This window comes from Perognathus longimembris, chromosome 13 (genome assembly GCF_023159225.1).
Source record: "Perognathus longimembris pacificus isolate PPM17 chromosome 13, ASM2315922v1, whole genome shotgun sequence".
NCBI classification, from domain to species: domain Eukaryota; kingdom Metazoa; phylum Chordata; class Mammalia; order Rodentia; family Heteromyidae; genus Perognathus; species Perognathus longimembris.
In genome coordinates this window covers 1,528,055-1,548,350 of record NC_063173.1, presented here as the reverse complement: position 1 = coordinate 1,548,350, position 20,296 = coordinate 1,528,055, and the positions used below count along the sequence as shown (strand labels likewise).

General features: G+C 39.1%; 1 protein-coding gene across 16 annotated transcripts in view; it reads right to left on the bottom strand.

Moving 5' to 3' along the window:
- Positions 1-160: 160 nt before the first annotated feature.
- Positions 161-20,296, bottom strand: part of Emsy (EMSY transcriptional repressor, BRCA2 interacting) — a 79,814-nt gene continuing 59,678 nt past the window's right edge. For 8 of the 16 annotated variants that reach the window (XM_048359485.1, XM_048359486.1, XM_048359488.1 and 5 more), the window contains 7 exons: positions 17,640-17,804; positions 15,919-16,074; positions 14,368-14,409; positions 10,676-10,827; positions 7,959-8,528; positions 6,385-6,882; positions 161-1,859 (listed from right to left, as the gene is read on the bottom strand). In XM_048359485.1, coding sequence (XP_048215442.1) covers positions 1,665-1,859; positions 6,385-6,882; positions 7,959-8,528; positions 10,676-10,827; positions 14,368-14,409; positions 15,919-16,074; positions 17,640-17,804 — 1,778 coding nt within the window. In that variant the 3' untranslated portion in view covers positions 161-1,664. The remainder of the gene's footprint in view (positions 1,860-6,384; positions 6,883-7,958; positions 8,529-10,675; positions 10,828-14,367; positions 14,410-15,918; positions 16,075-17,639; positions 17,805-20,296) is intronic. The other 8 variants (XM_048359487.1, XM_048359493.1, XM_048359497.1 and 5 more) reach the window with 4 other exon arrangements.

The window sequence follows — 20,296 nt, the reverse complement described above, 5'->3', positions numbered from 1 at the left end:
GGACAGGCTTCGGGGCCCAAACTCCTAAAATTGTATGCAAAACCTAACATGTATATTGGCATTTGTATATTTTTGGTGAGAGAGTATTCATAGTTCACTCCGATTTCCGAGAGAAATTAAAAATTACTTAACTAGAAACAGAGTCACAAAGCTTTTTTGAAAACATCAGTTTGTACAATAAATGATATCCAACAGCTCCACCTATGGGTGCGTCACCACCACTCAGCAGCAACACTGACAACCAGCGGAGCCATCTTCCGCATGCCTGTGCGGGGGGTCAGCGTCCCTCCAGTGAGAACGCACGACTCACCGCAACCCCCCAGCTTCTCTCCCCAGGAGGAGATGCAAAAGCTACGAGTCTGTTGAGGAATTCTACTTACAGTACTTCAGCACCAAAAAATTGGGCAGTTATGCTGATATAGGTATAGACAGTTCCAACATTTGTCAGTCTTAAAATGCTTATTTATAGTGAAATCTATATAAAACCGTTAAAAACTTTCTATTTACATCTTTTAAAAATGGGAAGTATAGTTTCCTTTGCCACAACTTGTCAAACTGACTCCAACTCGCCCACCCCTTGTTCCTCACTTTGTCAGACAGCAATCATAAGACCAAAACATACTGCTTAAACAGCATCCTAAAAAAGTAAAATGCTTAAAAAGCATTTAGAACTGCTAGTAAACTTTTTATACATTTCAAAGGGGCTCAAACAAAAACGTATGTTATTTTCAACGTCTCAGCCCAACATGAATGTGCAATTTCAACATTAAACAAAATGAATGAGTAATTCATTTTCCTTATATAACTTCACTGAATATTTCCTTTGGGCCAGAAAATGTTTCTTTTCCTTTGCTTCTCAATGAAACATTTTCTAGTACATTTTCTCAAAGTGGGAGTGGGAAAGGTAGAAAGAGTAGGGCAATCCTGGTTGGCAAGAAATGTATCAGAAGGAATACAGCCTGCTTTGAAATGTTTACATTAAATAAATACAAGGCAAGTGTGCTGCCTAGCACACAAAAGAACAACACAATAAATTAGCATACAATCCAGAATGTACAAACCACCCCAAAAGCACTTTTCACTGGTTAGGGATCTGATTTCTACCATCCAGCAAGGATTCTTTAATGCTAGTATTTTCCTAGATATTTATAAACTATGAACTGAGCAAATGTAAAATGTTAACCAATTCAACACTCCCAAGGATTTCCAAAAAACATACAAGGTTTTCAAAAAATTATTCCTTGACACATCATTTCAAAATACAAACTATTCACATTTTCCTTCTTCTTATGTAGTATTTTGATGGCATTTTGCTCAGTGGAAATGAGCTGACAAACATTCACAGGAAAAGTCTTTCCACAGCAAAACCAAACATTCCTATTGGCCTATGGTCCAACCGAGAAAGAATACCAGGTCAAGTTTCGGTAGATGTGCATCTTTTTCTTTTCTTTCTTTTTTCTAAAAATTTTCTAAAAGGTACATTCCCCAGTGAATTTTAGCGTGTTTAAAACGTTGCTCCCGCAACAATATCTTGTTGAAACACTGCAGTTTCAAGGTCCACAGCCTAAGTATGGGCAAAGTGCTTTTTTATAGACATCAAAATACAAGTGTCCCTGGACACTGGTAACCCAGCAGGTTTTAAAGTGCATGGCCGCGTCCCAACGCTAGGGCTGTTCCGCAGAGCTCTGCGAGGGGCTGTGCTCAGGTCCATCCTCGGTGCCACTGTCTACATCCTGCTCCATGGCTGTCTCATCCTCATCCAGCTGCTGACTGGTGAAGTTGTTCAGCTCAAGAAGCCCACTGGGCTCCACAACCACGTTGGAGCTGGAGTGGCAAGGAATAGCGTACTGAGGAATGGCCTGGAAGAGAGGATATGGGAGAGAATCTTTACGGTAAGAAAAGATAACAGAAGGATTTCCCCAGAAAGGGCATAAAAAAGAAAACAAACTTCTACTATAGTCATACTATACGGCAGGCCCTTGGCTACAGGCTTCCCATAGGATATTCTGCTACGACCGTGTGACAGCCCTATAGGAAAAGATGACAACTTTGCAAATGAGGGAACCGGGAGGGTGGCACTTACTCAACGTCACACAGCCGACGGGGTTAACACTAGGATTCGCACCCAGGTCCTCTACACCTCAAAGTGACCTTTGTACTGCTTTACCCAACTTTTTTTTTCAAATAAGAAGCCTAAAGTCTATTGCCAAACTCAGGACACAGACTTTAAAAAATACTTTCATTTAATCCCTACACATAGTCAAATTATGTCAAATTTTGCTCTGTATTATATACAAGATTATTAATTTTTAAACACTACAATATATTTTAAGCTTTTTTTGGCTGGTCCTGGGGCATGAACTCTTTAGGCTTAGGTGCTGTCCCTGACCTCTTTTTGCTCAAGACTTAGCACTCCACCACTTGAATCACAGTGCCACTTTGGGGTTTTTCTGTGATTAATTGGAGATAAGAGTCTTATGGACGTTCCTGCCCAGGCTGGCTTCAAACCACAATCCTTAGATCTCAGCCTCCTGAGTAGCTAGGACTACAGGCGTGAGACACTGGTGCCTGGCTTAAGCTCCTTTAGTAGTACAAAGGGGAGGTAATTTGGGTCACAGGATAATCATTTTTATTAAAAATGAGAGTAATTAAAGTATTCAAGTATAAGAGAGGCTAAAGTTTGCCTTTTAAAGTCAGTAAATGAACACTTTTAAAGAGTTACCAGTTCATGTCACGCCCTGTTTACAATTCTACAGTTGTCTTCTTCTGAACTTACTGTAATAATCAGATTCTTTTCCATGGCTCCAGCCTATGACAAACACACTTTACCCTACTAAGGGCTTCTGCACTAGTGGTCCCTTCTTTCTCTAATTCTTTTCCTCTAAAACCTTCCAAGGTCAGCCTGATCTGTCATTAGCATCTCTGCTCAAATACTTAAGAATCACGGACTTAGAAAAGCCTTCTTGGACCACCAAACCTTAAATGGGTTGGCCACCCACACCTCTTCTATTCTGCTGTGTTTTCTTCATTGCATTTACCATCTGTTTATTAAATTGCTCCTTATCCTTGGACTATGAGCTCCCCTGCGAGACCATAGGCAAAGCACAGATCTTGGTTATCTTATTCGCGGTTAGATGCCCAGAACTTTGACTGTAGATTGGCACATATTACATGTTCAATAAATGTGACAAAGGAGTAACTGCTTTTGTTGGCCAGTCCTAGGACTGGACTCAAGGCTTCTCAGGTGCTTTAACAGCTGAGCCACATCTCTGCCCTTTGGGCTCTGGTTACCTTTCAGATTGGGTCTCTCACCCTCCCACCATCTATGCCACCTGTATAACTAGAACTACAGGAAGGAGCTACCATGCGCGGCCAGTAATTTTAAACATTAAAAATCCCAGGCAAAACTGAATATTAGCACTTTGCTATAAATAAAACTGACCTGAATAATCTTTTACTGGGGAGAGGAAGACCTAAATTTCATTTTAACATTATAGAGAAAATTATGCAAGATGCCTAGGCATTAGTTATAGGGTGATGGAATTTTATTTTTCCCCTTCCATATAGTTGATCATTGTGAAAAAAGTATTAAACGGAGGCACAAAGACCTAGGTTTTAGTTCAGCTGTGGCTCTGATGTGCTGGGTGCCTCTCTAAGTACATTTCCACTTGTATAAATCTTAGCCTTGCACAGAATATAATACTTGGAAAACAGTATGCTCTAAAGATCTCTGCAGTTAAAAAGGTCGTTATAACACACACACACACACACACACACACACACACACCACACTTATTCTCCTGTCCTCAGTACTAAGACATGATTGTCAATAAAGAACAATGCTTTTCACTGAAAGTATCATCAAAGACACCAAATTCTATATTCAAGGAATCAAATTATAGACTTCCTTCACTCATTTCCATAGGTATTACTGAATCAATCAAATCAATACTTGAGGTCCAAGCTAAGCGTAATCAAACCTGAAAATATCTTAATATATTCATGATGAAAGTAACATGAGGTATCTTTATGAAGTACTGATATGTATCAATTACTTAGTCACATGCCATGTATGTTTTCCTATTTTCCCATTTAATTCTCTCATGAGATGGGTCTTATTGTCTCCATTTCTCAAGTGAAGAAACTGATATATAGAAGTTAGTTCAGCTGCAACTGTGCTCTGCTCTGACATAATGAGTACTGGTAAGAATCAAATTTGGGAACTTTGGTTTCAAATGCTTGGTCCTTAATCACTGCCACACAAACATGCTAAAAGTTAGGTGAGAATTCTGTCAAGAAGCCACATTAGGGGCTGGGGATATGGCCTAGTGGCAAGAGTGCTGGCCTCGTATACATGAGGCCCTGGGTTCAATTCCCCAGCACCACATATACAGAAAATGGCCAGAAGTGGCGCTGTGGCTCAAGTGGCAGAGTGCTAGCCTTGAGCAAAAAGAAGCCAGGGACAGTGCTCAGGCCCTGAGTCCAAGGCCCAGGACTGGAAAAAAAAAAAAGAAGAAAAAGAAGCCACATTAGCTGTCACCCTTGGTATGACAAAAATTACATTTTTACTCCCATTAATAAGGTGCAAAAAAGAAGTTCCAGGGGCTGGGAATATGGCCTAGTGGCAAGAGTGCTTGGCCTGTATACATGAAGCCCTGGGTTCGATTCCCCAGCACCACATATACAGAAAATGGCCACAAGTGGTGCTGTGGCTCAAGTGGCAGAGTGCTAGCCTTGAGCAAAAAGAAGCCAGGGACAGTGCTCAGTCCCTGAGTCCAAGGCCCGGGACTGGCAAAAAAAAAAAAAAAAAAAAAAAAAAAAAATGTTCCAAGTAAGTTACCCCAAATGACTGTCAATTTAATGAGTAGGGGCCAGTCTAAACCCCTTATAGCCAGAGCAAATTTTCATAAAACAATTGTTCGCATCTGCCGGACCATCACTAGGAGCTAGCTTCTGTGCTAGGTGTCAATCCTACATAAAGTAGGCACTACTAATTTGGTGAGGAAACTAAGGAAGAGCAAGGTTAAGTAAGTAGTCTTGCTCAAAGTGGTAATGGTAAAGCCAGGAAATCATTCGTTTCCCATTCTACTTCTTCAGGAAAAAAAATTTACCTATCACAACAAAAACTTTTGTTAAGAATTACATAATCGGTTGGGGATATGGCCTAGTGGCAAGAGCGCTTGCCTCGTATACATGAAGCCCTGGGTTCGATTCCCCAGCACCACATATACAGAAAATGGCCAGAAGTGGCGCTGAGGCTCAAGTGGCAGAGTGCTCGCCTTGAGCAAAAAGAAGCCAGGGACAGTGCTCAGGCCCTGAGTCCAAGGCCCAGGACTGGCAAAAAAAAAAAAAAAAAAAAAAGAATTACATATCCACTAAATTCATTTTTAATAGAGAAAAACATTTGAATAACTCAATGGCTTTTTCTTGCCTTATTTTTTTTTACTAAGTCCCTACACTTAATTATATATTTAAGTGTGCCTCAATTGGCTTAACTTGGCACCACAGCACAGAGAACGTTTACTACAAGAACTTCCAAGTTACATAATAATGAATCTATGGTAAATCCTTACATGTTAAGGTAAATCTTCAAATTCTCGATTAATTGAAAAGTGCTGCCTTAATAAACCTTCCAACTATGAAAAACCAAAATAATATGTGATTCCTAAGGGTCAGTCTAGACTCCATACATCTTCAACTTTAATGTATTATGCAAGATTACAAATAGCTTTTATAGATGGAAAATAATGTAAAGATCAGTTAGATACATTGTGAAGGATAGTTCCATTGAGTTAACTGACCTGTATGACAGTAACCATAACAAGATTATTACAATACCCACACAATGACTGAAATAAAAAACAAAGTTTAGGGTTAATCCCTAATTAGCCGTAAGAGTATTTAAGAAAATTCCTGTACAATATATTTCTCCAGACATCTTAGTTAATTGAAGTTTGTTGTAAGAACTACACATTTAGACCAAGCACCAGAACTTTTTCAAGGATACAGTACCTGAAATTAACTTAAAGAGAAGTATAATCCAGTTACACTTCAGAATTTTTGGAACAGATTTAGAACCCCAAAATGTGACTTGCTAAGTCAACACAGTGGCAAAGATGGCTTGTAACTTACAAAATGAAACTTACTCAAGTGCTTGGGCCCCTCATTGCCTCTACAGTATGCGGTGGGATAATAACCACACATGTTCTAATTCTTGCCCAGAAAGTAAATCTATCAGTATATTTGTAATAGGTATTAAACCATGTCAAGGATAATCTCTGGTTTGGTTTGGTTTTGTGCTATCTTGGTTGTGACAACCCCAAATGCACACAACCCACAAGCGCCCATCTGCCCAACATTTCTAATTTCCCCTCCAGTTCTTACCTGGATGATAATTTCTGCTGGGCTCTCTTCAGCTTTCTTTTGGCCTACATTCTGAACACGCATGAACTGGCCTGTCGTAGGCACTCCCGGTGCATCCATTTTCCTGGTTGTTAGGGGAGGGCCAACAGCAGGTGGACTTGAACAGGACTCTCTACATTTCTGTTGCTGGGGAGTGGAATTCGCCATCCCTGCCACCACGTGGGTGGAGGGTAATGATCCTGCTTCACCAGTGAGCATGCTAGTGGTAAGAGCCTTCTTTGGGGGATCCACTACCATATGCTCTACATTTGTGTCAATCTGAGCTTCCATCAAAGACATTTTCAAAATGTCTGACACTGCTGTCTTCTCAGAGGCCTGAATGGGAGACAGGCTTGTAACTGGTGATGTCAGCTTAGGCACAGAACTGCCACCAGTTATCTTTGTGACTGTGGGGGCCTGGCGCCCCTCAAAAGTTATCTTTGTAACAGAGGGTCCTTGAGTTATAACTGGTTGCTCCACCTGAAAATAAATTGGGGTTGGGTGTGTTACAGCTACATCTCTTGAAAAAAACTAATCAAACACCCCAGACAATATGGCAAAAGAAACATTTGTGCGGAACACTAGGAAGACATTGTGAAGCTTAATGTTTTAGTAAGAGGGCTGGATGGGAAGGATCTCCTTACTTTTAAGGAACTAAGGAAAAGGGGAGGGCTTGAAAGAACCTTTGTTCGGCCAGCCAAACCTTATCACATAAAAGGAAAAAAAAAAAAAAGCCACAAACAGTACAAGAAATGTATCCAATGCCTAATGTATGAAACTGTAACCTCTCTGTAATTCAGTTTGATAATTAAAAAAAATATATATATATACATATATATATAAAAAGCCACAGCAGCCTAGTTTTCCTACTGGATTTATATCCCTAAAGAGTACGCCTTCTATCTGGCTCAAACCATTTCAGATGATCAGGTTTTAAAAATAAAAAGAAGTAGAATATTTCCCCTAATATTTTGCTCCCCAAAAGATTTATACAAACATATTCTCTCTCTATATGTACTTATAATATACAATACAGATATATTTATATATATAATTCCAGAGCCAGTAATTTTTGCTAATAAAAATTTTGACTATCTACAGATATTTTTCTAGATAATCTAGATGATAAACTTATAAACCAGATGGCGATGAGGTAAACTCTTACAAAGAAGATCCTTAAAAGACTACAATATGCTTAGCATTATTCCCTCAGAAATAAAACAGTTTTCAGGCATGGAGATAAGTAATACCTAAAAGTAAAAATACTTTGGGGCTATCACTTCCATGCACTGTTGGTCAATGCTGAAGTGATTAAAAACCTGCTTGGCAAATCGAGTTCTGCGTGCTAGCTTCGGTTTCTCCTTTTCCTATAGTGGCGTGTGCATTTCCTCCCTAACATCGACCTTGTGGTGGGACACTGTTAACACGAGCACAATGAGGCTTTGGGGCTTCCTCTAGCCAGGAGAAAGTGTTCCTGGCACCAAAGGGTTGTGAGGTTCTCATTTTTTTCCGTGAACAGAGAAGTTTACTTTTGCATGCTATCAATATTCTGTTACCTGGCTTGCCGGCTGTTTCTCTGACGAGGCAGGGAGCGGGAGTGACATTTGGCTCTGGGGAGTTTGGGGTTGCACGTAGATTTTTGGTTGGTTCGGAGCCTGCTGCAGTTTGGGGAGCTGCTGGGTGGTTTTCACTGCAAGCACCTGCACTACAGTTTGCGGGGGCTGTGCCATTAAGGTCGGAAGCTGCCTGTCTCTGGCCACCCCAGGCTGCTGTGTGTGCTGGGCATCTGGCTTGGGCTGCGCTTGGTCTTGCTGGAGAGGGGTGAGTTTCTGATGCCTGATGGAAAGCTGGGGCATTTGTGGGAGCTTGTGCTGGAGCTGGTCTGCCTGCAAGTGGATGGTCTGCTTCTGTTTAGTCTGGAAGCACTGTAGAGTTTTCACTTGCAGCTGAGTCTGTTCCAGCTGAGGCTGGCTAAGTTTCTGCTGTTTAGGTGACTGTGACTGAGTCAGGGCAGATCGGTAAAACAGACCTGTCTGAGGGTCTAAAGTGTCCATCTCTTCAACCTCACCCTCCTCAGTTGCAAGTTCTTCGCTGTGTTTGGTAAAAGCAGTGTGACTGCTTAATGCCTAAGTAAAAAGAAGGCAGAAAGTGAGAACAGAATAAGAAAAACATCTCCACTGTTAACATTTCCCTTAAACTGGAAAACTTAAGAGATTCATACAGAAATTTTCAGAACAGTCTAACTATAAACAGACCAAGAAGTCCCAAGATGTTTTTACATCACAGGCTTGAAATTTGACATAAGGACTTTAAAATCTGGCCTACTCACTACCACAGGAAAAGTCCTAGAGGCCTACAACTTACATATTAGAAAAATAATAAGGTAACCTTACAAGCACAGCCCTCAAAGAGGAGATCTATTTCCCAGCTCAGCAAATAGCTCTGCAACCTGTCCACAAGAGATGCTCATCCCTCTAAAGAGAAGGTACAGCAGCCAAGCAATGAGGCGCTGGTCCAGCGCAAAGCCAAGATTCTGAGAAGCCCCCTTTAGCCATGTCCAGTGCTGCTGAGGCCAGTGACAATGTCCAAGCAGCACCCACCGGCCATCACCTCCAGCCTCCCCGAGGAGGGTGTGGCTGCCCCACCAGAGTTCGCCAGGCTCTGCCTGTGTTGCACATTCCAGTCTCACCAGGCCACAGCTTCCTAGACACCTGATCCCAGGAGGGAGGGAGACTGGGAAAGGGACAGCTAGTGTCAGTGACAGCAGCACTGGAAGGTGGCACCATCTTGAAATGTTTATAGAGTCAGTCTTGATGACTTCCAGCTGCCCTGAGTTCAATGTCAGAACTTGCCTGGTAAGGGCCAAACCTGCAAAACCAGCTAAACCTCTGCCAGCAAACCTCCCTTTGGGCTACAAAGCCCACCCTATGCCCATCCTTCCCACTGCCATATACTAACCACACCACCACTCTAAACCTTAAAACTGTGACATTCTCCCCTGTACCGTCATGACTTGACAAGTTTTCAATTCAGCATCTCTACACTGCCTTGTAGGTAGTTTGCTTATAATTAAGTTCAACTGCTACCAGTTCAGTGATAATGAATCTATGAATACTAAAGAAAGGTCATCCTTGAATCTGATACTCATAATATATACATTTTGGGTTTAAATAATACCTCTGCTGCCTGGGGCAAATTACTTAACTTCAGTGAACATAACGTTTTTTACTTAAAAAGAGAGCCGAGGGTTGGGCCTATGGCTTAGTGGTGGAGTGCTTGCCTAGCAAGAACAAAGTCCTGGGCTCAATTCCTCAGTACTAAACAGAAAAAGCTGGAAGTGGCACTGTGACTCAAGTGGTAGAGTGCTAACCTTGAGCAAAAGAAGCTCAGGGACAGTGCCCAGGCCCTGAGTTCAAGCCCCAGAACTGGAGAGAGAGGGAGAGGGAGAAGGAGAGGGAGAGGGAGAGATTGGAGAGAGTGCCAGGTGCTGGTGGCCTATACCTGTAACCCTAGCTACCCAGGGGGTGTGATCTGAGGATCACAGTTCAAAACCAGCCCAGACAGGAAAGTCTGTCTGAGACTCTTATGTTCAATTAAAAGCTGGAAGTAAAGCTCTGGCTCAAGGGGTAGAGCACTACTAGCCTGAGCAAAACAAACTCAGGGATAGTTTCTAGGCCTGAAGTTCCCTGAGTTCAAGAGAGGAGAAGAAGGGGGAGGGGGAGAGAAACAATAGACCAACCTCTTAGGATCATGTTGAGACTTAAACAAGTTAAAATAAAAGTTAAAACTCAATGCGCAATGTCTAATAAAAAATGAGCCTACCTATATATTTTTCTTTTTCTCCATTTCTCTTAATTCCAGATGTTTCTGTTTTATATTAGTTCATTCTCTTCCCCAATGAGTCTCTTTTTTAAAAAAGCCAATTTTTTTTCTTACTTGTTCATAATGTTCCCAGAATTCATATAAAAGTATGAAACAGGAAAAAAAACCTCAATAACATAACAGCACACAGCTAAACCAGCCAAATGCTATTTCATTTAAATTATTAAGTTATCTCAGTAATAAATTCTTCCATAACAAGACATACAGAAAGTGACCAAATCTTAAACTATTAGACTCATTCAGTCGGCCCTCCACGCTTTCAAAGTGTTCAAAAGTATTAGTGATTATTTTCTGGTACTAAGGTGATTCCTGTCCTCTACTCCTCACAGATGAAAGCATTCCACAAACTTTCTCACACATTTCAGAGAGGAGGGGTAGAGGGAGCTACAACCTGCTGCATGATGTGGGTGATGGCTCCCGGGGAAGAGGCGGGGATGGACTTCACCACCACCGAGGTCTGTGTTGCGGTCTGTGACTGAGCCACGTGCTGAAGCAGAGTCCGCGGAGGCTGAGAGGGCTGTTGGGGCTGGGAGCGATGGCTGACTGAAAATAGAGGAGGTGATGATATTTCTCCAGAAATCACCACGGGATCTGTATGTAACCAGTGGTCATTTTAAACAAATGTCTTTGCGTTTATATCATCTACAGAGAGAGCAGTATTGTGAACTAAGAGGCAGAAGACCAGACTCTGCCCATCTACAAGCTGTGTGACTCTAAGAAAGTCTCTTATCTTCTCCAAGACTCTGTTTCCTCATCTGTAAAATGGGAATAACAGAGCTATTATAAGGATGAGAGGAGAAACATAGACAGAAGCACTGTGAAAACTCTTATCATCAATGAGGAACAAACTACTTAAAGTCATATCCTCTTGTGAATTTCCCGCTGTCTCCAGTGACTTTTATCCCCAAAAGGTAACAAAGCAATAATATAAACTGCCGTCGACTCAGGCATGTCCTTAAGGAAAGCAAGACAATGTAAGTTTTTTAAATGTCTTGGTCCCAGTTCCAAATGCAGTCAGAACATTACAAGCATTCAATCCTCTATATGAAGTGACATTCTTTTATAGCCTTAGAGTTTTTAAAAATGGAAGAAGTCAGGGTGCTAATGCAGAAAAAAAAGAACAAGGGTCAACCTGGATCCTATCCCCTTCTGCAGCCAGACATGGTGAATTTGAAGAAGTCACCACCTATCCTTTATTATCCTCTAAAACTTAAGGGGGGGTTTCTGACTTTTTAAATGGGATAATAAAAACTTGGTATTTTTACTTAGAAGAGGCTCAAATGAATAGGTTGAAAAACAGTTCTTAAATTATAAAGTATTAAGCAAATACAAATGTAACAAAATAATAGAAAAAAATCAATTCTAGCATTCAGATGATGCAAATGGGTAACGGTGTGGTTGTAGGAAACAGCTTCACCTTTTTTTTTTTTTTTTTTTTTTTTTTTTTTTTGCCAGTCCTGGAGCTTGAACTAGGCCTGGGCACTGTCTCTTGGCTTCTATTGCTCAAGGCTAGCACTGTACCACTTGAGCCACAGCTCCACCTCTGGATTTTTGGATAGTTTATTAGAGATAAGAATCTCACAAACTTTCCTGCTTGGGCTAGGTTTGAACCACAATACTCAGATGTCAGCCTCCTGAGTAGAGAGGATTACAGATGTAAGCCACTAGACTAGTGCCTGGCCAACTTATCTCTTGCTACAAACTTTCAATGGAGTAACTACAACTATATTTCCACATGGGTCCTATCTATCATCATTACCAATAGCAAACTTTTACTTTTTAAAAACTTTAATCTTTTTCCTTTATTGTCAAAGTGTGGTAGAGAGGGGTTACAGATTCATACGTAAGGCAGTGAGTACATTTCTTGTTCAACTTGTTACCTCCTTCCTCATTCCCCCCTCCCCATTCCCCTCCCTTCTCCCCCAGGAGTTGTACAGTTGATTTATACCAAATGGTTTTGTAAGTATTGCTTTCAGAATGGTTTGTCTTTTTGTCCTTTGTCTCTCAATTTTGATATTCCTTTTCCCTTCCTCAGTTTTTTTGCCAGTCCTGGGCCTTGAACTCAGGGCCTGAGCACTGTCCCTGGCTTCTTTTTGCTCAAGGCTAGCACTCTGCCACTTGAGCCACAGCGCCACTTCTGGCCATTTTCTGTATATGTGGTGCTGGGGAATCGAACCCAGGGCCTCATATATACAAGGCAAGCACTCTTGCCGCTAGGCCATATCCCCAGCCCCCCCCCTTTTTTTTTTTCATTTTTGGCCAGTCCTGGGGCTTGGACTCAGGGCCTGAGCACTGTCCCTGGCTTCTTTTTGCTCAAAGATAGCACTCTGCCACTTGAGCCATAGCGCCACTTCTGGCCATTTTCTGTATATGTGGTGCTGGGGAATTGAACCCAGGGCCTCATGTATACAAGGCAAGCACTCTTGCACTAGGCCATATCCACAGCCCCCTTCCTCAATTCTAATACCCATATAAACAGTATCCAGGGTATTCGGATGAGAAGCAGTATAAACATAGGCTATTTTCAGATCTACAAAGCCGTATCAATGCTTATTTACTGTCAACACACTCCTTTGAATCAAAAACAGAGAAACTAAAACAAATACGTTAATTAGTTAAAAATTTTGAGATGATCATTGCTTGGGCTAGCTTTAAAATTATCCTCCTGCCTTGCTGAGTAGCTGAGATTACTGTTGTGTATCATCCCACATGGCTTGTTGTGTACTTTAAATACGATTTCAAATGGCACTGATTCCAAACATAGAAAATAGTGGAGGGTCCATGAATAAATTGGTGACTACATAAATCAATGTAAAAATGTCATTTATGTACTATATATGATGATTGAACTTTAAAACTATCCAGTGAAATATAACTTTATTAAATTAGGACATTTCTGCATCCACAATGTTCCTCTTATTATTGCTAAATATATGCCTGTGTGTGAGATGAGATTATAAACAGCCGAACCAAGATTCTTTCATAAATGTACTACAGTATTTTACTGTATTTTGTCGTATGCTCCTAATGAGTTAATGAAAATTTCTACCTCTGATCAAACTACATTGAAGAAAAGGGAGTCGAGATTTACATTAAAACAACAACTGAAGTAATACGTATGAATAGGTGAAAAAACAAATTACAGTAATACTAAAATTAAGCAAAATGGGGCTGGGAATATGACCTACTGGCAAGAGTGCTTGCTTGCCTCATATACATGAAGCCCTGGGTTCGATTCCTCAGCACCACATATATAGAAAACGGCCAGAAGTGGCGCTGTGGCTCAAGTGGCAGAGTGCTAGCCTTGAGCAAAAATAAGCCAGCGACAGTGCTCAGGCCCTGAGTTCAACCCCCAGGACTGGCAAAAAAAAAAAAAAAAGAGGGACAAAATTAAGCAAGACAACTAATGAAGTTACTTCAATAGAGGTACCATTGGTAGTAAGTGACAAATGAAAGTATTAAGTTTCTGGTGAAATTATCAGGTGATATATGGAACATTTTCACTGCCCACACTAATCTTTATAATTATTACACTAAGTTTAATTAAAAAATTTAATAAAAGATTAGTATTATGTAAAAATAATTCTCCTTTAAAATCATAAAAATTTTCTTTAGTGCAAGTCCCCAGAGTTTAGGAAACACAATTCAAATAGGCTAGAGAAAACTAATATCCACTACAGAATGATACAAAGGGCTAGAGCAGCTGGCTTGAAGTTAAAACAAATGATTGTAACGAGCAGAGATTGTGGAAGTTGACACAGAATAAATCTTTAGAAAAACAAATGAAGTGATCTTAACTGGGCCCTATAAGCATCATTAAACAGTCATTCACTTCTTTAAACAACATATTTTTATTAAGAAGAACATCAAAGGGCTCATTTCTAAAATGGGCTCCATTTATTTACTGACTAATAAGAGTATCAAAGGGCTCATTTCTGCAATAGAAATTCTCTTCCTTTCACTGAGTGGAGCTTACCTTTCCTCTACCAGATCAGAGCAGAGCGCATCCATTTTAGTGGTTCCCCCCACCAAACAATCATCTTTTATCTTCAATTATAATACAAATGGATGCACGCCACTTACCTAGAAGGGGAAAAGCAACCTCTGATCCCTCATCAGTGCGTTCTGAAAGGATAAGTAAGGGAAGAGATCATAGGTCTTCTCATCTACTTACCATTTGATAATGTAGGCTACCCCCAGGTTAAAACTCAGTTTCCCAACATACTGGCCTCTGCTTTAGTTAGCTTTCTAACTAAATCTAAAAAAATCAATCTAAAAAAAAAAAAAGATTCTAAATAGCTTTTCACAAATCTTAACTGACTTTCCCTTTGGGTACCTTTGGGTAAGTTTAACTTATTAGTCCTAATAGCACATACTAAAAGAATGCCAAAGATTCACTTTCCTCTGTAGTATTTATATCCTTTAAATGTTTGAAACTTTATGTTCTCCTTTAATCACTGCTTAAGAGAAAATCTTTCTCTACATATTGACTCATAAGTCATCTTTTTAACCTTTTAATTGTTCACATTATTACTATTAAAAATCTCAATCCAATACAGAAAGCAGTATTCCAAGTGTGGTCTTACCAGAATATGAGAAAAAGAAACTATTTTCCTTCCTACTTAACTTCTCCATGTGTTTTGCTGCCAGACCACATTCTAAACCAATACCTAACTTGCCTTCCATTTAGAATGTCTACATTTTCCCATTTAAGGTTTTCTAAATTCTTTACTTCAAAAACCGAGACTGGTCCAGGAGCCAGGGACTCATGATTGTAAACCTAGCTACTAAAAAAGCTGAGATCTTTGGATCCTGGTTTGAAGCCAGCCTGGGCAGCAAAGTCCATGAGACTCTTATCTCCAACAAACTACTCTAAATGCCAGAAGTAGAGCTGTGGCTCAAGTTGGCAGAGAGCTAGCCTTGAGTGAAAAAGCTCACAGATAGCACCCAAGCTCTTAGCTCAAGCCCCAGGACACACATGGACACGGGGATGGACAGACAGACACACACACACACACACACACACACACAACCCCAAATGCAACAAACAACAAAAATGGGGCTAGAGTCTTTCTTTTTTTTTTTTTTTGGCCAGTCCTGGGCCTTGGACTCAGGGCCTGAGCACTGTCCCTGGCTTCTTTTTGCTCAAGGATAGCACTCTGCCACTTGAGCCACAGCGCCACTTCTGGCCATTTTCTGTATATGTGGTGCTGGGGAATCGAACCCAGGGCCTCATATATACAAGGCAAGCACTCTTGCCGCTAGGCCATATCCCCAGCCCTAGAGTCTTTCTTGATTCATCTCTTCATGAAGTAAAAAATCCAGATGCTTAAAAATATTTATTCAAAGATAAAAAATACTTTATTTTCTATCACTATTGCTACACATTAGCAGATAATGCATATGGCTAGCTTGTAGTTTTATATTATTTGTAATACTTGCAACATCCTATTGATTTCTTCCCCTAATCTTTAAAAACTGGGTAAATCCCAAGGGTGGTATGAATCTGCCCTGAAATAAACAGGAAACAAACTAGAAACATAAATAACATATTTTTCCCCCCAAATAATGATCCCATAAAATACAGAAAGGTAGGTTTCCTACCTTAACACTGGGTTTTAAGAGGACACCTACCAGCAGTGATGTACTCAGCAACTAGTTCTGACTCTACCACAGCGATTGATGGGCTCTCAGGAGAGTGTCTCTTTTCCTGTGTCATCTGAATAGGCACTGCCATTTGACTCAAGTCAATAGTGGGTTGTCTTGGTTTAGACTCCAATTTTTCCTTTACTGCATTAAAAAAAAATTAGGGAAAAGTGAACTTATTATAAATAAGTACTAAAATCAGAGCTGTCCATAAGAATAATGAATCTCTAGAGGGCTACACTGGCAGTGACTAAGACAACAATGAAATGAAAACATGGCTATTCAGTGCACAATCTGAGTAACAGAACCCAGCAGCCAAGCAAGAACTCATTCACAATCACACTAAAGCCTCCCGTCGTAACCTTAAATCAAACAGTTGGTTGTTTTCCTCTGTACACGTCCCTTAAGATATTGTTTCCTTTTCCCTTCAGTGTAGTCTCCCCATGGTTCACTAAAAACAATGAATAATTATATACAGCCAATTTGTTCTCAGACACTTCTATCTAAAACAGTATGTATTAGTGACCAGTTTAATTTTAATTTATTGTTATTTAAAATCCCAGAAATCCTCAAAGAAACGTTGTAAAGTCTTCAATGATGGTTCAAGAATAAAAGTTTTTGCTATTAGGAAAAATGGACTCTGGAAAATGTCTGATAGATCAGTTTGGAGTCAAGAAGAAGTTCTGTGGATTGACTCATTTTCTATCTTTTTTTTTCCCTATAAATTCTACTATAAAATGGCTGGATTTGTCAAAGACAAGCAAGCAGTTGAGAAAATGCCTAAGACCAGAAATAATATCAACAGAAAAATTAACCTAAGATATTAAATGCTAGTATTTTTTTTTTGGATAGCATAAAGTGTAAGTTATAATAAATAGTAACCAGTAACTAAGCCTACAAAACCACCACTCCTATCACAGGCATAATGTGAAATCAAAATAATTATTTTAAATAAAGAAACCAAACCAAACCAAACAAGTACAAATATCACTTTATAAGTAGAGAGAATACTGAACTAGTAATAAAAGGATATGAAACCTCATTCTGCACTAGCCAAGTGAATAGTTATCCACAAAATGAAAAGGTTAGATGAGATCATCACTATAGTCCCTTCAATACTCTGGGGGATAATCTCTGACTTATCATAAAAGATAACTCCTAACAACGTAATAAAAATTTATCTTAGAGATTATCAAAGATATTTAGTAATTAGAAATACAGATAGGATCTTATTACATGAGTATACCTTTGCATGTTAGCTTAAATGGATAACCTACAGGAGGAAATAAATCTGAAATAAAATTAAAGCATTAGAATGTTTGTGAGAGCCACTAATGGTGTTGTATGAGGACAAAATTACTCTAATATCAAAGATGATGGCAGGGGCCCTTTGATGTACTTCCTGCTATCTTTGTGTTTAAAAGTGACAGATCTATTCCTCTAAGGCAAAAGCATTGTCCATTTTAAGGAACAGGGAAAAAAAAGACAGCTCTGCATTTCCCTTTACTAATGACTTAGGTCCATTTATTCTTCATACTCCTATGCATATCTTAAAGAACAAGTAAACAGACTGCAGCAATGACTGTAGACAAGTCCAGAGGGAGGGAAATGTGCTCAAATAGTAAAAATTATATAACAGTGGTAATATTTTAGCACAGCCCATCTCTAGAGAGAACATGCTTCATTCAATTGAGCATGTGAATTCATACCTGTTGTCTGTTGGAGTTCTAACAGAGCTTTGATTGTTGAAGTAGCTGATTGTGATTCACTGGATACATCCTGATATATTATGGTGGGGCTAGTCTCCATTGCAATCTCATGTTCTGACCAATCCTGACGCCGGGAAGCAATTACATGAACTACAGGCTGGGAATCTGTTTTATATCAGTTAAAAAAAAAAAAAAAACAACCCTATAAACAAAATGTCTCTTTAAAACATTTTTTGTTTTATCCTTGTATTTATTGTAAACTTCATGCTTTATCTTCCCAATAGGACTGTAAACTTCTCAAAGGCATATTGTCTTTCAGTCTGAATTCATTTAATTTATTCATCTATTTCACACTGTAAACCTATGTGTTACAATCTGTACTTGACACAGAGGATATAAAGAAGCTCACGGAACAATCAAATGCTCAAGAAGCACAGTCTGATTGGGGAGATGAATGTAAAAGGGCAAAGTACATTTCAATGTGATAATTGCTATGTAAATAGGTGTATATTCATATAGGTGAAAGCTTGCTTGTGGTTAGTAAAAAACAAAATGTTATAGGAATTTTATTTTTCCCAATACAACTGAAAATGTTTCTGTGTTACAGCCTGAGTATTAGGTCAATACTTATTGGATGGATGAATTACTGAAAGAAAATCCTGTCCACTGACAACTAAAAAGGATGGATGGTCTACAAGCATCAAGACAAAATGTAACATGTAGAGGTCAAAGTCTTGGATTAAAGCCAACTGATAAGTCTCTACTAGTTATTAGCAAATTCAGTCTTTGGGTTTTAGCTTTACCATCTATAAAAGGTCAACAACAAAATTACTTTTCTATCTCAGCATTTCTTAGTAAAACGAAATGATATGCAGTTATGTATATCAACAGGAATATGTTCTGAGAAATGAATGCCTTATTAGGCATCTGTCTTGGTAAGAATATCACCGAGTATACTTCTACTAATTTAGATGGTATAGCCTAATGCTCCACCTCCTCAAATTCAGTCCCTCCCCAACCAATATTCAGATTTTATTCCAGTCCATACATGCAATATGATATCTACATAAGCTGTACAAACTGTGAAGGGCAATATGATGGTTGTTGGGGCCTGAAAGTACTCAATTCTAAGATTCTTTGTTAGTTTCTAAACCAATCACACCGCTAATTCATAGGTTTTTATACTCATGCTATATACAGGTACATATGTAAAGGCTAAATGTGCATCAAACTGAGTAACAAATTAATAATCTAGTTTCCTTTCTATAAAACAAGCATGTTGGACTAGATTCTTACTTATTTCCTAAACCTCTTTATCTAAGAAAACACACAGGAAACTATAGAAGATATAAAGAAATGTTCATTATTTTCACATTTAGAATGTAATGGGGTAAACACAAAGATGTATGGCTTTATATCCTGGGGTAAACATCAAATAATTAGAGCAAATAAGACAAATACCTAAGAAAGTAAAAGATACCTTTAAATTGGGATAGCCAAAGTATCATGGAAATGAAAAGAATTCAAATAACCTCACAAAAATAAACATAATTAAAGTTCAGCCCTCTATGAGCCTTTTATTTTTAAGAGCTATAAAACTGTTCAAAAATACTGGGGCAAATGGAGTAACTTCTAAAAAAATCAAAAACAAAAACCTTCCCAAATAAAATCAACAGCGTTCTTCGTTACCATTAACAAATAATATTTCCCTCCAAAACATTGGCTAGAATATTTTCACATCACAGATGTGTAATCTCTATACAACAGGACATGATCCTATCAAACCAAATGTATGATACATGTATCAGTTTTTCTTTACTTATTCTAAAGTCATGTAGAGTTTCAGTTTAAGAGAACTAACACTGATTTTAAACCTTAGTCCTCCAAGTCTTAGCCTCTTAGCTAGGATTAAAGGTATGAGCTACTAGTGCTAGGCTATATTCTTTCATTTTTCACAATACAAATGAGCATATAACAACTCAGGAAAGTTATACAATTGTATGTTTTGCTTAACTTGGATTTATTTTTTCCTCTTCATTCTGACCAGCCAAGATTATGAGTCTTTGGGAAAAACAATCCTAGAAACTAAGTTGTGATTTAAGGTAACATTGTGACATATATTTTTCTATATTCCTCATGTCCAGTTCCCTACTCTTGATTTTGTCTTCTTATGCTGTTCCATTTTAACTATAAAATCTTGAGTTCAGTTCATCTTTAAAAACACATTTGGAAAGATAAGTTTTTTTCCTATACTGGGCTTTGAACTCTGGGCCTGGGCACTGTCTCTAAGCTTCCTTTTGTTCAAGGATAGCATTCTACCACTTGAGCTACAGCATTTCTGTTTTTATTGTGATTAATTAGAGTTAAGGGTCTCATGGACTTTCTTGCCTGGGTTGGCTTCAAACTGTGATCCTCAGATCTCAGCTTCCTAAGTAGCTAAAATTACAGATGTGAACCACCAGCACCGGGCTATGAAGAAATCTTTAATATTTAAAATTTTGAACTCAATAAGGCTGACTCATTCCCAAGTAAGAAAGGGAAAAAAAAAAGAGAAAGCGCCATTTAGGGAAGAAAGAAAGCATAGGAGTTATAGAAAACATATGACCTGAGCATCAATAAGTGACATAGGCAATGTGACCTTGAGTCAGTAGGCTTGG